An 18,889-nucleotide genomic window follows, 5' to 3' on the forward strand; every position below is an offset into this window, starting at 1 on the left:
AATCTTGGTGCATGCATCACTGGGTCTTGGAGCTTCTTCCCAGGACATGCAGGGTGCCCAGTACCCTTGGGGAACAAATTTCCACCAATAGCTTTTATCTGGCACCCTTGCCACAGTCTGTTTCTGGGAGACCCCAAAGTGAGATGGAAGTGAACCATTGGGCTCTCTGACCCCTCACAAGTCTGTCTCCCCACTTTCCTTCTCTAAGGTGAAAGATGCTCTAGCAGGAAACCCAACATGTAGACCACAAAGTTAAAGAGGAAAAGACTGCCATAAGTGAAGGGAAAAAGATTTCCTTCTTTCCATCCCTCCTGCTTGCTCTTTTGTGCTTCCTCTAAGCATTTATTTTATTTTATTTTTTTGTACCGGAAATTGAACTCCGGGCCTTGGACTTGCAAGGCAGGTATGGTGACACTGAGCTAAATCCCCAGCCCTCCAAGCATTTATTGAACAACCCTAGGAGACAGTAACTCAGATCTCTAAGGAGCCAGGTAGGCGATGTTTATCTGTGAGGCAGGGACAGGCAACTGGGGATGGTGGGGTCTGGGCCAACAGCATGTCCCCGGTGAAGGCCTATTCCCCTCTTCTTCTTTTTCCTCTTCTTTTTTCTTGTTACCATATTGGTCAAATAAAACACAGGACCAGGATGCTAAGATTGAAGGAGACAGAAGAGCTTCCTTGGAGCGACACTCATTGTAGATGCCTTTGTTTAGGTGGAGACGACATTTCAGAGGTGGCTTTTTCTTTAGTGCAGATGAAGCAGCTGAACGAGTGACACATTGTCAGTGACAAGATTCTACAATACTGTCCGAAAAATGTCACTCTGAAACAAGGAAAGACTCATTCCCTCAGTCTGGGGAAAAGTTGAATGAGAATTCATGTATTTTTCATCATGAGCACTTTCCTCTCTAAAATATTTACAGGCTGTCATCTGAAGATAAGTCATAATAATTTTTCTCATAATCTTCAGCATGCTTGGCATGTTATGCACAAGAATCACGTTTTAGGGAGGCTGCGGATGGAGCAGAAAGGAATATAGTACCAGCTTTGCCATGTGGTAGGGACATTCAGAAGCTGTGGAAAACGATAGGAGCCACACAGGGATGCTCTGCACGGTGTCGTCTACATTGTAAATGTGGATAGAGCACAGAGTGCCTAATGCCTGACTCTCTTATGGGTTCAGGTGACACAAAAAGGTCTGTCAGTGAAAATCCATGGGAAGAGGAGCATCTGCCGCCTGCTCCTGAAAGCACCTCTGTCACCTGGTCTGTGCTTGGGCTGCAGTCACACAGAGGACAGTGAGTCGAGGGTGTGAGCTGCCCGTGTGTCAAAGGTTCCAACCATATGCTTCTTAGGGAGTCTGGGCATTGGAAGGCACAGCAGCTACACCTTCTGCTGCCTGACCTGTTCGTGGTAGATGTCCTTTATAAACTGCCACGGGTCACTGCCAGGCTGCCGTGGATGGGCTGTTTCTCATGGCCTTGGGATAAAACCCCGTGGATGTTATTTCCTAAGCAGGCTCTGTCCATGCACAGTCTTAAGTGCTTCTCTGAGGACCTAATTCCATTCACTTTAAGGACTCTTTGCCATTCCTGACTGTATTTCTGGGGCCCCTGATGGAAGGTATGAGTGTCGACTCTCCTAAGGCATAAGGTTTTGACTCAATCAGAAAGTTCCCTCCACTGTCTTGGGGCAACTTATAACTGGATGAAAAACTTGTCATTTTGGGGAAATTTAAGCCTTGGGGTTTCCAGCGCTTTGCCTCCCCCTTCCCAAAGGGAACTTCTAGCCTCAGGAAGGCCAGTGGCTCACCAGCAGGAGGACTTGAGCACATTCAAATGCTGTGGTCTAAGGGGAGCCAGGCTGTGTTGCAGAGTGGTTAGTGGAGTGTAACCCAATATGATTGGTATCCTCAGGCATTCTCAGTATCTTAATTCAGTATGATTGTTACTCTTATTTTTTTTTAAAAAATGAAATGGGTCACAGAAGGTACACATGGTGAAGGCCATGTAGAGATGGAGACAGAGGTGCATGAAACACGTGTCAGCCAAAGAACATCCTTAAAGTGTCTGGCAGAGTCCTTAAAGTGAACCAGCTATCTGACGGAGCACAGCCCTTTTCTATTTGTGCTGCTTGCTAATTTCCATTTCTAGTCCAAGGTGTCAGTGTGATGTCACCAGGAGCCATTTCCAGCACGGCCTTAACTCAGGAACGTCCCTCTCTCCTAGGGTTACATCACAGGATTCCTGCATGATACTCCTTGGAGGTAACTAGGCCAACAATGGAGGAAGGCCCTAAAGGAGGGGGAAAAAGCAGGCATCGTCTGCTGAGCAACCATCTTGGCTGTACAAGAGAAAGGCAGCCGATGTCCAGTTGACCTTGAGTAGTGACCGGATCGTTTCCACAGTGCTGGAGCCTGCTGTCCATCCCAAGATGGGAAGGGTATATTTGCTTTCTAGGACCACCATAACACAGGGCTGGAAACCTGATGGCATAAACACCAGGAATGAACTGCCTTGAGGTTCTTGGGCCAGCGCTGAGGACCAGTGTGCTAACCGGGCTGGCTCTTCAGTTCATACCATATCAGTTTTGGTGACATCTGTCACAGTCCTTGGCTGACACATGTTTCATGCAACCTCTGTCTCCATCTCTACATGGCCTTCTCCATGTGTGCCTTCTGTGACCCATTTCATTTTTTTAAAAAATAAGAGTAACTATCTACTGAATTAAGATACTGAGAATGCCTGAGGATACCAATAATACTGGGTTACACTCCACTAATGGCCTCACTTAGCTAATTACAGCTGCAGTGACCCTCTTTCCAAATGAGGTTACAATCTGAGGTACCTAGGGCTGAGACTTCCATGGTGAATATCTGGGTACACAGTTTGACCCCATAACAGAAAGGAAGCATAAGGTCTTGTTTCCATTCAGGCTTTTGAAAGACACTTTTCCATGCCGGCTGTAAGCCTTTCCAAGAGAACCCCATTTCTTACCTTGGAAGCCCAGTTTGGGGGAGGACGAGTCCTCTAATTTGGGACCAGAGTTTCCCCAAAAGCATCGGGGCAGGAGTGACAAGCGAGGTGTGTGGGGGCAGTGATCAGGTGGGGATGTCACTGAGACAGAAGCCTCAGGACAGGAGGACTGGGCTCAGAGCAGAAACACAGAGCCTTGAGGAGCCAGGCAGGTGGGAGGGCAGCCCCGGGACTGCAGCACCTGGCAGGGACCCCGTCATCCTCACAGGATACCACTTTCCTGGAGCTACCTGGTCCCCATTCCTGTGACACAGACAAGTGCATAGCTGGGTCACTAAGCAATTCACCACCAGGGATGTAACAGGGCCGCCACGTCCAGAAAAGGTCATTTTCTTTTCATTGTGGGGTTGAAACAGCCCTATCCCAGTTTCTTGGTATCTCAGGTTACAAGATATGGATCCTAGAGGTCCTTTAGAGTGACACCTGGAAAACTTCAATGGCATTTGTTAAAATGCAGGGGTGGGGCACACTTTGGGTTCAGGGCATGCTCCATCAGGGGTCTCACAACACCTTAGGCCCACAACTTGTGAAGCTGAGATAAGCCACCCCCAGGGGCTCTGCACAAATTCCAACCCACATGATCCACAGGCCTGCGACAGTGGAGTTTCAGGCTGGGAAGTTTGGGATGGTAGGGTCGGTGTCAGTAGAGACAGAACAGGCTCTGATGGAGAAGCGGGGACTCGATCCCAGGCATGTCCCAGTCTTTGAGCTGCGATCCTGTCTGTCTGGGGCGGCCCCTGCCCTGGGACCTCAGGGAAGAGGCTCTGCCTGTGTCCCTTGTCCTCAGTTCTGTCCCCTTCTGGGCTCAACCCAGGAACCCATTGCTCAGCTGTTCTGCCACTGGAGCATCGCCAAGTCTCACTCCTGGCTGTGCCTCCTGCAGGGCAGGCTGGATTGCTTCCTCCCCAGCCGTCCTTTCTCTGCTCACCTCTGCACAGGGTCAGGCCCTGCCGCCCTCCTGGCTTTGTCCCTCACAGCCCTCTGCCCAGCCCTGCCTCTTTATCCACAGCATGGTCACCACAGCTTCCCAGTCCTGTCCCACCTTGTGAGCGGGCCGGGGCTGGTGGTGGCAGGGACGTCTTTACCTTGTTCACGCCATCAGCCATGGCCTGCAATGTGAGCTCTCGGGGCCCGTCCACCGTCTTCCCGTTGTCCGTGGGGCCCCAGCTGGCGCTGTAGATGTCAATGAGCTGGGGCATGTGGCTGATGGAGGAGGCTTCGATGACATCAGTCATGAAGGGCTGGTCCAGCATCCGGATACCTGTGGACAGGTGTGACACAGGGAAAGGGGCTTTGGTACCCACTTCTCAGGAGACACGGGCATGGGGAAGAGCATGGCTCCTGGGTGTGGTTGGAGAGTTGGTGACCTCGGGTGCCCTGGGGGCCACCTTGGAGTCCAAAGACCCAAAAGGATGCACAGGGTGGGTATGGTGGTACAGGCCTGTAATCCCAGCTGCTTGGGAGGCTGAGTCAGGAAGATTGCAAGCTGCAGGTCAGCCTGACAACTTAGTGAGACCCTGTCTTAAAGTAGAATAAGAAGGGTTGGGGATGTAGCTCAGCACTCCCTGGGGTCAATTGTAAGTACTGGAGAAGAAGAACGGTGCACAGAGGGTCCCCCCACTCCTATGGGCCCCACCCTCGCCTGTCCTTGTGAGTCTCCTTGAGGGAAACTTTATCCCTTAGCAATCCTGGCCAGGTTCCCGACGGGGAGGGTGGCCTTTGGTGATGATTTCTGGACAAGCAGAAGCTCTGCCTGCAGTGTCACTCACAGGACTGCTGTCGCCTGAGGGTGTCCCCTAAAGGTTTGGGTGCTGTGTGCTTGCTCCCTGGTGTGAGGATGTGGCGCTCACTGGAAAGTTACTGGGGCATAAGGAGCACTGTCACAGGGGCATTGATGGCATTCTTGGGGGACCCCCATTGACTCCCAGGCAGTGTGTTGTTGGAAAAGAGCAAGGCTGGCCCTTCCCTGCTTCTAGCTTCTGGCCTCACTGTGTCATTTTCCTCGTGGGGATGTGCCACACTGCCATCGGCCACGAGGTCCTCACTAGAGGCAGTGTGATGAGGCCATACAATCTTGGCCTTTCATCCTTCAAAGCCATGAGCTAAATAAACCTCTTTTCTTTATACATTACCCAGTTTGGGGTGCTTTGTTATAGCCACAGAAAATGGACTTTAATGCAGGGACTATAAAATGAAGGGACAAGTATGAGGGGTGCAGAGAGAGGAGGAGATGCCACCGCAGCTGCAGGCTTGTTCATTCTTCTGACCACGCCTGGGCCCTGCTGCCAGGAAGCTGCGGCCCCGTGACTCCGAGTGGTGTGGGCTCAGATTTCTATACTTCCAGAAAGAAAAAAAAATCGACACCTTGGATCTTGGAAGTTCATTTTAGATTTGAAATTAGGGACTTCTTTCAAATCTGGACATGGCTTATCAAGGAGCAACAAGACCTAATGGGCCAAATACTGGAAATAAAATATGCTAGTTCAAACTAGTACTTCTGGGAGAGTCTGCTGTTGGCAAATCAAGCCTAGTGCTTCATTTTGTGAAAGGCCAGTTTCATGAATTTCAAGAGAGTACCATTGGGGCTGCTTTTCTAACCTAGACTATGTGTCCTTGATGACACAACCGTAAAGTTTGAAATATGAGATACAGCCGTCAAGAACGACGTCAAAGCCTAGCACCAGTGTACTACAGAGGAGCACAAGCAGCCATAGTTGTATACGATATCACAGATGAGGAATCTTTTGCAAGAGCAAAAAACTGGTTTAAAGAACTTCAGAGCCAAGCAAGTCCTAACATTGTAATAGCTTTATCGGGAAACAAGGCTGCTCTAGCAAATAAGAGAGCTGTAGATTTCCAGGAAGCACAGTCCTGTGCAGATGACAACAGTTTATTATTCATGGAAACAGTAGCTAAAACATCAATGAATGTAAATGAAATGTTCATGGAAATAGCTAAAAAACTGCCAAAGAATGAACCACAGAATCCAGGAGCAAATTCTGCTAGAGGAAGAGGAGTAGACCTCACTGAACCTACACAACCAACCAGAAGTCAGAGTTGTAGTCACTAAACCTCCAGTTTGAACTAGCTGGAATATTCTGCTTCCTAAATGTCAAATAACAGTGGAACTGGAGCATTTAACCAGCCCAGTATGACTCCCCAAAACAAAAGACTTATGATAGAGTCAAGTTTCTAATGCAGAATTATTCTAAGTGTTTTGAACTTAGTTTTTAATAACATGCATGTGTCCCTCTGACTGATGTTTCAGCAATAGAAAGGGAAAATGAGATCTGTGTGCACTTGTTTCCCTGGAAAGTTGGAGGGAATCATTTCTCATCATTAGGGATAAAGACAAATGACTATCTGGACCCACAGTTAACCATCCAGTTTCTACAAACTGGGACAGTAATCACCTGTGAAAAAATTAGAAATTATTAATTTGAGCTTTCTGAGAAAGATTTTTAGAGATTATAAAGATATTTATGCTTAGCTACAGTATTCACGTAAACTTTCTTCTGTTGTCTAAGATGTACATTCCACATTTTGGTAAGTTAACCACAAGAAAACTGTCCCACATTTCCAGGAAGAAAAGGAATATTAGCAGCATCTAAGTTATAGCCAGTCCTTTTATTTTTCTAAATGGGATGAAGTCAAATTTTAACTCCACCTTGCTTAGGAACATGAAAACTAATAAACGCATTTTAATGAATAGTGTTCCCTTCATGTGAGCTCTTCAGCAGAAATGAAGCAAACCAGGTATCTGATTTTTTTTTTTAATCACTGCTGGCCATTCATAGGTCTTGTTTGCGGGCAGGGAAGAGGCTTTTGTTCCCTTTGGACATAATACAGTCAGTGCACTAACAATTATGTACGTTCAAACTTGATTGTTTTAAATTTTATCTTCAGTTGTACTGTAAATAGGGTACTGCATTGTAGCCTCCATGTATGTTTATTATTTTTCTGTAATATTTAAGAGTTGCTTAAAAGTATACAAAGTGTAGTTACTAAAACAGCTAATTCTTTCTCTTACCCTTTGAAAAAAGGGGCTTCAGTTCCTACATGGCTAGCACCGTAATAAGCAATGTTATCTGTAATTTGTAACATAAATATTGCAATGTTAGTAACAATCTTGCAGCCTTGTTTTTCAAAGTCCACTCTATTTTGATGTTCCGTATATTGCACTAATTTTTAGATATTTTCATTATATGAAATCTACCATGTGTCAGACGATTTACTCTATTTAAGTGTAGAACTCCTAGCAGACTTCTAGTACATTTTACAGTAATTCAGAATTAGCAAGGAAAACAGTTCACCTGTGTTTAGTTTTATATTGAGGTGCTCAGGTTGGAATAAAGTGGTATATATAAAAAAAAAGAAATGAAGGGGCTTGACCGTTGTCTTGGTCACTTTCTTTGTTATTGGAACACAATCCTCAACACCTACATTTAAAGGAAGAGAGTTTATTTTGGCTCACAGTTTGTAGAGGTTTAGTCCATGGTTGACTGGCTCCAAGCCAGGGAGGAAGGGACGGGGCATGGTGGAGGACAGCTGGTCAACTTATGGTGGTCAGGAAGTAGAAAGAGTCATAGGAAGAGTTAGGAAGGGAGAGAAACCCTTCTTGGCTATGTCCACAGTGAGAGGCCACTTGTGGCCAGACCCCACCTCCTATAGCAAGTCAGCTGTGGTGCCCATGATCCAGTCACGTTCCACAGGTCCCGCTTATGATTACAAGAGGCCACAGGGGGACATCCAGATAGAAACCACAACAACCACGCACAGCTGAATTCTGAGTGCTGACACGCCTGCTTCATTCCCTGTGATCAAAGGACGCAGTCATGCCAGGACATTTTTACTTGGGCACCGCTGGAGCATGCCACGAAGATTGCTTGGGATAAGGACCGCCCAGGGCAAAGGTCATTGATATGAAATTGCTTTCTTTCTCAGGGGCCATTATGTTCAGACCTCAGGAGTCTGGGCGGGCTTTCTTTCCACCCCAGTGACTACCAGCCTGCATCATGCTCACATTGCAGTTTTCTTCCATGCTCCTGGACCCTCCCATCAGTTGCACATTTGAGTATTTTCTACAAGAGCAGGCAGCAAGGCCTTTTTGTGTGCATCTATTTTATCCATTTCTGTGTCCCTGGAGACAAGCATGATGCTTGGTATTTTCCTTAAGTTCGACAGATATTTGGTGAGTCCATATGTGGAGTTATTACTTGATTGAGTTGAGTTTCTCCCCAACAGAAATAGTAGATCCAGATTGTGCATCCTCTACCATGAACCCGCAACTCTAGTCACCATTTTTGCCAACAAACATCCAATTATAAGTTCACATCTTTTTTTCTTGGAGAAAGCTTATCTAGAACAAGCCTGGTCTTTGGTTTGAACTTTTGGGAAGCTACATTTTATGGTTCATTTTATAAGGAGATGGGAAGTTTAAAACTACAGTTTGCTCTGAATGCATCTCTATTTTATTTATTTAAAAATGTATTCAACAGCTGGGTATGGTGGTGCATGCCTGTGATCTCAGCACTCGGCAGGTTAGGGCATAAGGATTGCTGTGGGTTCAAGGCAAACCTGAAGTGAGACCTTGTCTCAAAAAAAAAGGAAAAAAGTATCCAACAAAGGTGGCCACAGGATGCACAAGATAAACGGAACAGCATCAATTTCCTGTGAAATTACACCTGGTCTGTGGGTGTGAAACAAGCACAGCACTGCTGGCCTGCGAGGAAAAGGCTAAGTGGACGCTCTTGAACTTGTCTGGTGCCCAGATGAGCAGGACTGGCCAGCTCACCTGGCCAAATTCAACCCTGGCCAAGGTGGGTCTTGATGGTTCCACCAGGCAACCAGTGGCCACCTGGGATTCTGTCAGAGCCGGTGTGGCATACCCAGGGGCTGGGCCCTCTCTTCCTATTTGCAGCTCTGTCCCTGTGCCTCTTCCCCTCTCCCCCTGCTGCAGGGCTCCCTTCATACAGAAGAACAGAGATCAATTTGCTGACCTCATTAGCAGGAAGGAAGCACCAGAGCTGGGCTCCTGGATGTTCTGGGGCCAGGTGCCTGACATTTTTTTTTTTTTTTTGCTACTGGGGATGGAACTCGGGTCCTTGCGCTTTTGAGGCAGGCCCTGCAAAATCTTTTTAAAAAACTTTTTTATTTTTCAATTGTATACCATGGGGCGTCCTGGAACATATGCGCACAGGTAAGAGGGTGCCACGCCATGCCTAGTCTTTCTTGGGGCTGCTCTGAGAGCCTGCCAAGCCCAGGCCCAAATCACTTGCTCTTCCCTCCCTGCCTGCTGTCTGTCACCTGCTGTCTTCAGCTCAGTGCACAGCACTATCCGCTGTCATAGGCTCTGCGCCTGTCCTGGTCTGTGGCTGGTGCGCCGCCCTCTCATGTCCCCAATGCAAGGGCAGGATGTCCCCCTGCTTGTCCTGCACTGCAAAGCCTGGAGGCCAAGGCTGGTGCAGTGCTGAGCGAGCAGAAGTGTAAATCAGGCAAATTTATGAGCAGTGATTGGGAAAGGTCATTATTTATATTGGCTGTGCGCTTCTCTGGCTTTGTGAATTTTCAGTCACACATTTTAAAATTTTAATTTCTTGTCTCAATCCCTTTGACTGAAGAAGTCAAACATTGGTATAAAAATTAAAATAAAAAAGAAAAGAATTGGGTTATCTTTTCGAGAATTACTTAAAGAAAGGCATCTTCAACATAAACAATCTTTTTCTTCAATATTTATGAAATTAAAGAAGTAGGTAATGAAATGGAAATAATGAAACTTTCAAACAATCTTTTTGGTTTTTTGGAATTTTTTTTTTTTTTGTTTTGAGACTGGGTGTCACTGTGTAGCTCAGGCTGGCCTTGAACTCACTATGTAGCTCAGACTAGCCTTGAACTCCTGGTGACCCTCCTGCCTCACCCTCTGAAGTGCTGGATTACAGATGTGTGCCATTATGCCAGGCTGTTTTTTTTAGAAATTATTAAAACTTCAAGACTGCACCAAGATGCTTGGGACGGCCCAGACGTCTGGCTCTCAGTGTTGCCCGTAGGCACTGCTTGGGGGCCAGGCTGGAGGGAATTTGTGTTCCTCTCCTGCTAGGCGGCATCTAGAAGAGGTGGTGACCGCTGTCTACATGGAAAGTGGGGCCCCTGTAAAGAACAGATTTTCAGAAGTCACCCGTGCCCAAAGGTGGAGCAGACTTAATGGAAGGAAGGAAGGAAGTTAGGCTCCTGTCACTGGAGGCACACAGGCTGCTCTAACCCACTTACTTTGGGAGAGTGAAAGTTTTTAATTTTCTTTTTAAATTTGAGACAAGGTCTTACTAATTCACTAAATTGCCCAGGCTGGGCCTCAACTTATGATTCTCTAACCTCAGCCTCCCGGAATGCTGGAATTATAGGTGTGTGCCACCACGCCCCACCGGGCAAGAATTTGGTTTTTAAAAAAATTTCATGACAAAATAGAACAAATTTTCATTACCAAATAATAAGAGAATAACAATAATTATTACACTGTGAGCTGTTATGTTCAAAGTAGTTACTCAGTATAAGATATAAATAACCCAAAAGATTCTAACAAAAGGAAACAACTGATAATAACACAAACTTTCCAACAAACTAAAATCAACTATTAGTATAAATAAAAAATTAGCATATATTTTGAAATTTTTTTAAAGCAACAGAATACTTAATTTGGGGAAGTATTTGAACTTCTCCCTACTACCTAATTATCTCTATTCTATTTTTGCTCTTTATCTGTATGTATATTATGTTTCTCATATAAGAGAAACCATGTGATATTTGAGCTTATGTGTCTGGCTTATTTCACTTAATAGAGGATTATGTTCTCAAATTCCATGCATTTACCTATGAATGCCTCAAGTTTATCTTTCTGTATGGCAGCGTAGTATTCCATTGTGTCTAAATACCACATTTTCCTCATCCATTTGTCTGTTGATAGACATATACACTGTTTCCAAGTGATAGCTGTTATAAACCATGCTGCTATAAACATGGGTATGCGTATATCCCTGCAATATGATGACCTTAACTCTTTTGGGAAGATGCCTAGGAGAGGACAGCTGGGTAGAATGGAATGTCTACTTTTATTTTTTGAGGAATCTCCAAACTGATTTGGGAAAGAGCTTTTAAAGGATACACATCAGCTGCAAGATTATTCCACAATTCACTAGCATGTGGTCTCCAGATTTCAATTTTGTTCCCTGTAAAAGCAGGATAATAATATATAACGATAAGGTATCTAGAACACACAATAAGTATGATGGGATTTGCAGAGTATGGAAATGGCAGGGTTTTGCCTGGGGCTCGGCATACAGTAAGGGTGAGTCACCATCATTTCCAGGCAGTAGGAGTTAATTCTCACTGTCTTCTTTCTTTGGAGTTGTTCTCATTATGCAAGCATCAGTGGACATTTGCACTAAAGGATCTTTAGAGTCCTTTTGGGCCCCAAGATCTTGAGATGCTGATAAGCTGGTAAGCAGGCAAGGTCAGCCCTGGAAAGTCACACCCTATTTTAACACCTGGAGGACACCTGAAGTTGGGGGCTGAAAAAGCAGCAAAGGTGAGCGGTGCTGGGAGGAAGGCCTTTTGCTTTACGGGTTGAGATGCTATTGGCTTTGGGGCTTTTGATTTTTCATCCCTGGACGTCACAGACCCAACCATTCCCATGAGCCATCCCTGCTGGCATCAAGGGCTCATCCATGGGTCTCCCTTCTCCTTCTTTGCTTTCATGGATTTAGCAGCCATGCTGGGGCATCTACTGTGAACCTGACCCTGACCTGGGGGGACAGGGCCCTGCCTGGTGGAGATTGCTGTCTCCTGGAGGACAGAGATTGGAGTCCCGGAGCCACGCTTGGGCTGGTGCATTGTAGGGTCTGCTTGACTGGAGCCCTGGGAAGGCACAGCTCTGGGGGGTCTGTGAGGGAAAAGCGGGTAGCACTGTCCTCATCCAGTCATCAGCCAGGGGAGCGAAAGCAGAGGAGAAGCAGCCGAGTGCTCTCTCTCTCCTGGAGCCGGGGTACACCCTTCCTCTGCTCTTGGACATCAGAACTCCAGGCCCCAGGCTTTTGGGCTCTAGGACTTCACCCGGCAGCCCCCTGGCCTCAGGCCTGCATCCCAAGGTCTCCAGCTGCAGATGGACTGTTGTGAGGAGCCCCAGCCTCCATGATCATGTAGGGCCCAAATTCCTGGCTACTCACTGTCATCTATCATGCATGTATGCATGCATGTATGTATGTATTCTATCAATCATCAATCTTTTTATTAGAACTGGGGAATGAACTCAGGGCTTTTGCACTGAGCCATATCCCAGTTCCCTTTTAAAAAATTTAAATTTTGAGACAGGGTCTCCTTGAGTCACTAAGTTGCCCAGGCTGCCCTCAAACTTCCAGCCCTCCTGCCTCAGTCTCTTGGCTGCTGGGATTACTGGTGTGCGCTACCATGGCCGGCCATTCTATCTATCTCTTATTACTTCTATCTCTCAGGAGAACCCTGATTAACATAATGTACAATAATCTACGATGACCAACACTAGGGAGCACAGGGAAGGAAAACTTCAAGGTGCTTTTATCTAGTGTAGAGGAGGAAACTGGTGGAGAGGTGATGTTGGAGGAAGCAGCGGGGTTTCTGGGAGCTGAAGGAGGAAGAGGAGGTGCCAGTGGAAACAGTATTCTGGGCAGAGGAAGTGCACAGGGGAAAATCCAGGTGGAAAGCATTCGCTGTGCTTTCTGATTTTGTTTGTTAGGAGGTTTTATGCTAACAGGGCTTTACTTAGACCTGAATACATGTGTGTATGGGAAGTTCATCTACAGCGAAGCGGGAGCCAGAAGTCACGGGGACATACAGCTGGGAACACCCATTCAGTAGTCACTTAAACTTCCACGTTGCTGCCCGAGGCGGGGGGGTGGGGGGGGTGGGGGACGGGGACGACGAGCAATGATCGCAGTTGACCACCAGGTGGCGCGCGAGCCCTCTCTAGTTCAGAAAGCTCCTGAAAGGAAGATTCTTCCCAAGAGTTTGGCTCATTTTTAGCAAATAATTAAAACCCAGCCAACTCCTGCACTTGTCAACCGGAGTGAGTAAAACATCCCCTGTAAATCTGTAAGGTCTAGGGGACTGGAACTCTGGTTTTGTTTGTAATTCTTGTGCAACTCTCCAGAGCTTGGGGTAGAATTCATTTTGACACTGGGGTGTGGAAAGGATGCTGGAGGGATGTGGGTTCTCCAGGGTGGACTGGAAGATCAGCCTGCTCTGCTGGAGAATTAGCCCATTTGATGGGCAGCCCAGACGTATTCGGAGTGCACAAAATAAAAGAGAAGAGAAAAAGAGACAAGAAGCCAAGGGGAAAAGGGACCCCATATGCTCTCAGAAAGCTAGGAGCTGCCCCCAACTCTTTCCCTCTTGCGGGGTGCCCTTCTATGGGTGTCTTGGTTCCAAAAAGCCAGATACTTCCAGTGTGAGGAGCCCTAAACATTATTTTGAAGACAATCATAAGATTGAAAAATACAGATTTGAATTTTCCTGTGGCCCCTGTTCCTGCCCTGTGCATTGAGAGGCTGCCTGGCCTCAATACCACCCAGGGGGTGAGCTCGCTTATAAAATACTGTACGGACCAAGAGGTGACCCTCCCTGAGTGCAGCATCTGCCGATCTAATGCTGCATTTTGGATGTCCACAAAGTAAAAAAGGGCTGAGGCCCCAGAGACAAAGGCTCCCTGTGTTTACATTCTGGAGAACCCCAGGTGGATTCTTTTGTGACCTTCTGCACCTAGATTAGGCCAGGCTCTCGCAAACGGTAGTGAAAGCTGTTCACACTGGGCTGGAACAGGGTATGCTGGTTTTATTTAGGCTCTGGAAATGTGAGTGTCAGCACAAAGTAGGTTTATGTTTCCATTAAATTGCTGGGAAAAAAAAATCAAGACAGTTGTTAAAAAAAAAAAAAAAAAAGGAAAAAGAAAGAAAAACAAAGTTGGGTGACTCAGCCTGAATAAATTAAGAAACAATTTGATGCAAAACTTGGAACAAGCCAGGCACCAGTCCATTCTTGGGCATCTTGTTGAAAGCTTATGAATCTCTTCCTCTCTCTCTCTCTCTCTCTCTCTCTCTCTCTCTCTCTCTCTCTCTCTCTCTATTTCTAAAGCCCCTGTAAATAGGAAATTATTAATTGTTAATATCTAGTGAAACTTTGGAAGAAGTTCTAGGTAGAACAGGTCTCCCTGAAGAAGTGATCCACCTTGCAAGACATTCTAAATGGCTCGGAGTATCTTTACAAGTCATTTATACACATATTATATTCTAAAGTCTCCATTTGCATCATATTAAAATGCTGTTGATGTTGAGATAGAAGAAGAGTGACTGTGTGAGTCCATTTATACAAAGTTCAAACACTTTGTATGATGTTTGCTATTAGAAAATAAGACTGTTGCTATTGGGTGAATGGGTAGTAACTGCAGGGCAGGGAGGGCTTTGGGGTCTGGTTAGATTTTATTCTTGTTGGTAACATGAGTACTGGATTTGTGAAAATCCACTGGGTTATGTGGTCACCATCTATGGGTGATACTATATTTATCATTGATTCTGCTGTGCAAATTAAAATTAAAAAATGTTTCCACTCTTGTGGTGGTGTGACAGAGCCATCTTACCTGCGACTTTGGAGTTGTACGCCACCCCAACCCCGCAGATATTGTTGTTGGCTGCTGCTGAAACTTCTCCTGCACATCTTGTTCCATGGCTGTGGGGAAATAAAGACAAATTAGATCCAGCATCAGAAGCTTGGAGGAGAGTCCAGAAGTTCTGACAGCTGGAAGCAATCGATTCTCTGTAATGGTTTGACTGGGGATGAGTTGGCCTGGGGTCACCCCATCTTCTGTCTGTACATCCCAACACCCTGGATCCTTCCCACTGCTTGGTTCTGTCATGAAGAGGTTTCTGAGAACATTTTTAACCTGAACATTTGATCTTTACTTTTTTTTTTTATTAAATTCTTTTATTGGTACATTGTAGGTATACAATACAATTACATTTCTCATTGGGAATTGTACCTTTACATAATGCATCTTGGTTCTTATTTTTTCCCCATTCCTAGACCTCCCTTCACCCCCTCCACCCTTCCCTATTTACAAAGACTTTATTTCCATTTTTTCCATTTCTCAGCATTTTTCCTTTCCCTTCTTTCCTTTCCCCTGCCCCTCCCACTACCCCTACCCCTTTGGACCTTTTCTTCCTATTTTGCATTATCGATTATTCATTCTAATCATTGGTACATTTTAGGTATACAATATAATGACATTCATCATTGGAAATTTGCACCTTTACACAATCTCTCTTGGTCCTTATTTTTCACCCTTGCCCAGCCCTCCCTTCAACCCCTCCAGTCCTCCCTATTTACAAAGATTTTGTTCCTATTTTTCCATTTTCTCATATTAATCCCATTCCCTTCTATTCTTTCCTTTAGCCCTCCCACTTCCTTCCCCTTTGCCCCTTTTCTTCCTATTTCACATTACCTATTATACATTTAGTCCTTATTTATACTTTCAGTTTCTCACACCAGAGAAACTATTCGGTATTTATTCATGTGTGTCCTATTTATTTCACTGAAGAGTATCGCCTCAATGTGCATCCGCTTAGCTATAAATGTCTCTAATTTCTCATTTTTTATGGCTGAGTAGTACTCCATTTTATAAAAAACCCACATTTTCTTTATCCAGTCTCCAGTTGATGGGCATTTGGGCTCTTTCCAAGTTTTAGCTATTACAAACTGTGCTGCTATGAACATGGGCACACATATATCACTGTGGTATGATTCTTTTAATTCTTTGGGGAAGATCCTCAGCAGTGAAATAGTGGGGTCAAATGGGACTTTCAGTCCTAGTTCTTTGAGGTATCTCCATACTGATTTCCACAGTGGCTGCACCAGTCTACACTCCCACCAGCAGTGGAGCAGGGTTCCTCTTTCCCCACAGCCCCGCCAGCATTTGTTATTGGTTGATTTCATGATAGCAGCCATTCTTTCTGGAGTGAAGTGGAATCTCAGTGTTTTCATTTGCATCTCTCGAATGACCAGTGATGGTGAACATTTTTTCATGTATTTATTTGCTATTTCTACTTCTTTGTCTGAGAAATGTCTGTTCATTTCAGATGCCCATTTTTGGATTGGGTCTTTAAATTTGGGAGGTCTAATCTTTTTAAGTTCTTTATAGTTTCGGGATAGTAGACCTTTGTCTGAGGAAGAGCAGGTGAAGATTTTTTCCCACATTGTGGGTTGTCTCTTTGCACTGCTGGTGGTTTCTCTTGCTATGCAGAAGCCTTTTAATAAGAAGAGATCCCACTTGTTGATTGTTTGTGCTAGTTCACGGGCAGCTGAGGTTTTGTTCATAAAATCTTTTCCTACACCGATGTCTTCAAGGGTTCTATCTAACCTCTGTTCCAACTGGTTCAGAGTTTCTATTTGAATATTTAGATCTTTAATCCATTTTGATTTTAGTTTAGTGCATGGTGAGAGATACAGGTCTAGTTTTAATCTTTGGCAAGTTGAAGCCCAGTTTTTCCAGGACCATTTATTAAAGAGGCTATCTTTCCTCCAGTGAGGGTGTTTGGCTCCTTTATCAAAGATGAGATGGCTGAGTGTGTCTGGCGTTGTTTCTGCATCTTCTAATCTGTTCCACTCGTCTTCAAGTCTGTTTCTTTGCCAGTACCAGGCTTTTTTTTTTTTTTTTTAATCACAGTAGCTTTGTAGTATAGTTGCAGGTTGGGGATGGTGATACCCCCTGCCATGTCCCTGTTACCTAGAATTGCTTTTGCTATTCTGGATCTCTTCTTGTTCCAAATGAATTTTTGGATTGTTTTCTCAAGGTCCAAGAAGTATGCTGCTGGGATCTCAATTGGAATTGCATTAAATCTATATAGCACTTTTGGAAGTATGGCCATTTTCACTCTATTAATCCTTCCTACCCAGGAGCAGGGGATGTCTGTCCATTTTCTGATATCATCTTCAATCTCTCTTTTCAGAGTGCCATAGTTTTCAGAGAAGAGGGCTTTGATTTCTTTCATTAGGATGATTCCTAGGTATTTCAGTTTTTTGGATGCTATTGTGAAAGGAATTATTTGCCCTATTTCTCTTTCAGTGAGTCTGTCATTTGTGTAGAGGAAAGCTATTGATTTTTGTGTGTTGACCTTGTAACCAGCTACTTGACTGAATTTGGTTATTAAGTCTAGAAGACTTTTGGTGGAGTTCTTGGGGTCTTCTATATAGAGTATCATGTCATCTGCAAATAATGACAGTTTGATTTCTTCACTATTTATCTTTATTCCTTTTATTTCTTTCTCTTGTCTAATTGCCATGGTTAATGTTTCCAGAACTATAATAAACAAGAGTGGTGATAGTGGACATCCTTGTCTTGTTCCTGATTTTAGTGTGAAGGATTTCAGTTTTTGACCATTTAGTATGATATTAGCTGTTGGTTTTTCATAGATGGCTTCTATCAGTTTGAGGTAGAGACCATCTATTCCAATTTTTTGTAGGGTTTTTATCATAAATGCATGTTGGATTTTGTCAAATGCTTTTTCTGCATCTATGGAGATGATCATATGGTTTTTGTCCTTGGCTCTATTGATATAGTGTATTACATTGATTGATTTTCGTATATTGAACCATCCCTGCATTCCTGGGATGAATCCCACTTGATCAGGGTGTATGATCTTCTTGATGATCTTCTGCATTCTGTTTGCCATTATCTTATTAAGGATTTTTGCATCTATGTTCATTAGTGAGATTGGCCTATAGTTCTCTTTTTCGATTGGGTCTTTCTCTGCTTTGGGGATCAAGGTGATGCTTGCTTCCAGGAATGAATTTGGGAGGATTGCTTCCCTTTCAATTTCACTGAAGAGTTTAAACAGTAGTGGCAGCAGTTCCTCTCTAAATGTCTTGTAGAATTCAGCAGTGAAGCCATCAGGGCCCGGGCTTTTCTTAGTTGATAAGTTTTTAATTACATTTTCAATTTCATTGGTTGATATTGGGTTGTTCAGAATTTTTAGGTCTTCTTTGTTCAACTTTGGTAATTCATATGTATCTAGGAATCTGTCCATTTTTTCTGTGTTGTCCATCTTATTGGTGTATAGTTTCTGGAAGTAGGTATTGATGATCCTCTGGATTTCTGCTAGGTCTGTTGTAATTTCACCCTTTTCATTCCTAATTGCATGGATTTGGGCCTTTTCTTTCCTTTTTCTGACAAGGTTGGCTAAAGGTTTGTCAATTTTGTTGATTCTTTTGAAGAACCAACTCTTGGCTTCATTGATATTTTTGTATTGTTCTCTTAGTCTTCATTGCATTGATTTCTCCTCTGATCTTTATAATTTCCTCCCTTGTATGAGCTTTGGGGTTGTCCTGTTCTTCTTCTTCTAGAAACTTGAGGTTCAGAATCAGGTTGTTTAATTGGGCTCATTCTGTTTTCCTAATATGTGTATTCACTGCTATGAATTTCCCTCGTAAGACTGCTTTCATTGTGTCCCATAGATTCTGATATGTTGTATTGTCATTGTCATTTAATTGAAGGAACTGTCTGATTTCTTCTTTAATTTCCTCTGTGACCCATTGGTTATTCAGCAGTGTGTTGTTCAATTTCCACATGTTTATGAAATTTTTTGAGTTTCTTTTGCTATGGATCTCCAGTTTCATCGCACTATGGTCTGATAATATACAGGGGATAACTTCAATTCCTTTGCACTTACTTAAACATGTTCTATGTGTGAGTATGTGGTCTATTTTGGAGAATGACCCATGTGGAGCTGAGAAGAATGTGTATTCTGATTTTGTGGGGTGGAAGACTCTGTAAACATCTGTTA

At 44.4% G+C, this 18,889-nt stretch overlaps 1 protein-coding gene and 1 pseudogene across 1 annotated transcript in view; one reads left to right on the top strand and one right to left on the bottom strand.

Moving 5' to 3' along the window:
* Nucleotides 1-18,889, bottom strand: part of Pcsk2 (proprotein convertase subtilisin/kexin type 2) — a 275,337-nt gene that overhangs the window by 18,339 nt on the left and 238,109 nt on the right. The window contains exons 7-8 of the mRNA XM_004840850.4: nucleotides 14,692-14,780; nucleotides 4,121-4,296 (exon numbers count right to left, since the gene is read on the bottom strand). Of these exons, the coding sequence (XP_004840907.1) occupies nucleotides 4,121-4,296; nucleotides 14,692-14,780 (265 nt within the window). The remainder of the gene's footprint in view (nucleotides 1-4,120; nucleotides 4,297-14,691; nucleotides 14,781-18,889) is intronic.
* LOC110348341 (ras-related protein Rab-5A pseudogene) lies at nucleotides 5,458-6,463 on the top strand (annotated as a pseudogene).

This window comes from Heterocephalus glaber, unplaced genomic scaffold, assembly GCF_053883595.1.
Source record: "Heterocephalus glaber isolate CG9 unplaced genomic scaffold, H.glaber_assembly_v1.0 deba00001532, whole genome shotgun sequence".
In the NCBI taxonomy this organism is placed as follows: domain Eukaryota; kingdom Metazoa; phylum Chordata; class Mammalia; order Rodentia; family Bathyergidae; genus Heterocephalus; species Heterocephalus glaber.